Source organism: Cupressus sempervirens, chromosome 7 (genome assembly GCF_028749045.1).
Source record: "Cupressus sempervirens isolate cs-2001-9-10 chromosome 7, ASM2874904v1, whole genome shotgun sequence".
In the NCBI taxonomy this organism is placed as follows: domain Eukaryota; kingdom Viridiplantae; phylum Streptophyta; class Pinopsida; order Cupressales; family Cupressaceae; genus Cupressus; species Cupressus sempervirens.
The window spans coordinates 10805050-10807151 of NC_143124.1; the positions used below are offsets into that span (position 1 = coordinate 10805050).

The following is a 2102-nucleotide window of genomic DNA, read 5'->3' on the forward strand; positions in this document are numbered from 1 at the left end:
GACTTAGAGATGATTCCGACACTAGGTTTTGTTCATTTTCTTCCAATATCTAGTCCACAAGTTTGACAGTGAGAATTGAAAAAACAACAAAACCCATCGTTACTGCTAATTGATCACAACATTCATTAATTCCTACCATATGATAACGGCGTTAAAAATATTAAACTGGTCCACCACTGAATTCTTTTCCCATGAAAAAATCTTATTTACTAAATACTCAGTATAAGAGAATGTCTTATAATAACTCATCAGCTCCGAGTTGTTCATGTCAAGTTAAAGTTCTCCATCAATTGTCTCTGTTTGCTTCTTGAAATTGTTGGTTTGGATTTTGGGGCAGAAACTTCAACAGCAACGTGTTTACCAAAAGACATGACTTCATTCTCTACAAGAGCTTCAATACTCTCCACAACTTTGTCCCCTCCTTTCCATCCTCCTTTAATTCTCTTCTCTAAAAGCCTCTATTTAGCAAAATCAAGCTGAACCCTAATGCTTGAACACTGCTATAGATTCCCGAGGAAGCTTCCAAATAATTTATTACATGTTTTACTCTGTTCAGTAGCAAAGAATCCCTAAAATCCACTGCTGAAGAGAAGGAAACTGACACAAAATGAAATTTAGTGTTCTGTATCCCTGTCTTAGTGGAAAGTTCTGTTGAAAATATCATTGATTAGCCAGGAAATCACATGAAAATGTAGAAAAATGGTGAAACCCTAAGCAGCTCTGTCCACCTTCATACTCTAAATAACTAGTCTTCTCCAGGCTTAGAGATGATTCCGACACTAGGTTTTGTTCATTTTCTTCCAATATTTATTCCACAAGTTTGACAGTGAGAATTGAAAAAACAACAAAACACATCGTTACTGCTAATTGATAACAACATTCATTAATTCCTACCATATGATAATGGCGTTAAAAATATTAAACTGGTCGACCACTGAATTCTTTTCCCATGAAAAAATCTTATTTACTAAATACTCAGTATAAGAGAATGTCTTATAATAACTCATCGGCTCCGACTCTTTAATGTCAAGTTAAAGTTAATAAACTGAAATGAATAATAAAATAGAGACAAAAGAATGTGAACCCTCACACGATTGAATACTCCCTATGCAATTTGTCGATTCTTATGTCCAAGGAAATATTAGGGGCAATAGTAATGTAATTAAATGGCAGGTTTTGTCAACTGGAGATATACTAATATTGGGTTTAGTTTAATTCATGTCCTGATACCTGCAATTAGAAATGCATGCACTATAATCCTCGCACTTAACATCCCTTATCCCAAAATCAAATAAACACCCTTAACCAATACATTTCATGAAAATATTTACAATAGACTTGTCTCAGAATAGATCCCCCACCAAAAAACACCATAACCAACCAGAGATTTGAGAGGGTTTCCCGAAGCGAAACAAAATATTTACAAACTGAATAGAACGAGTAAGATCAAAATGTCTCTTCCTCGTAGTTAGGGTCCTTCTCATCGAGAACAGCAACAGCAGGCTGTAAGTGGGTGAGGTCGCAGGTTCGATCCCCAGCCCAAGTAAACTTCCCACCATGGCCTCCTTTCTTTGGTCCTCCATTGATGCGGCTTCCAGATCTCCTGTCCAGACGTTCCAATCCCTTTTTCACATTGTGGGCTCTCATATGCTCCTCCTCTTTCTCGCTGTTCGCTGCCTTCACAACACTTGCCATTGCTAATACCAGGGAAACCACAGACCAGAAGTAACAATAATTTTGAAGTGCTGCTGCTTGTTTTCTTATACAAAGTTGGGGCTATGTGGATAAGGATGGATTTGAAAACTGCCCTCTCAAACAGGCGGAAATAAAAAAAGTTGAAAATGATGGGTGTCCATATCTGACATGACTTCTAGGCAGGCAACCTTTCCTATTAAAACGAAACGCTCTCGCTTCGAAGAATTAAATAATTAATTTATAAATCACATAGCAACTGTTATGTGATTTATAAATTAATTATTTAATTCTAAAAACTGTCACTTCTGGTGCAAATCTTCTCTTGTTTAGTCACTTTCGCTTCGAACGTTCCTTTTCCACTTTTAATTATCTTTTAGTGCGCGTGGATAAGACTGAAAGAATTTTTT

General features: G+C 36.5%; 1 protein-coding gene across 1 annotated transcript; it reads right to left on the reverse strand.

The window, feature by feature from the left end:
• Window positions 1-1276: 1276 nt before the first annotated feature.
• On the reverse strand, window positions 1277-1748 carry LOC149545158 (uncharacterized). The gene has a single exon (XM_089790538.1). It carries the CDS (start codon window positions 1693-1695, stop codon window positions 1447-1449), a length of 249 nt encoding a protein of 82 aa, XP_089646664.1. The 5' UTR covers window positions 1696-1748; the 3' UTR covers window positions 1277-1446.
• Between the last annotated feature and the right edge of the window lie 354 nt (window positions 1749-2102).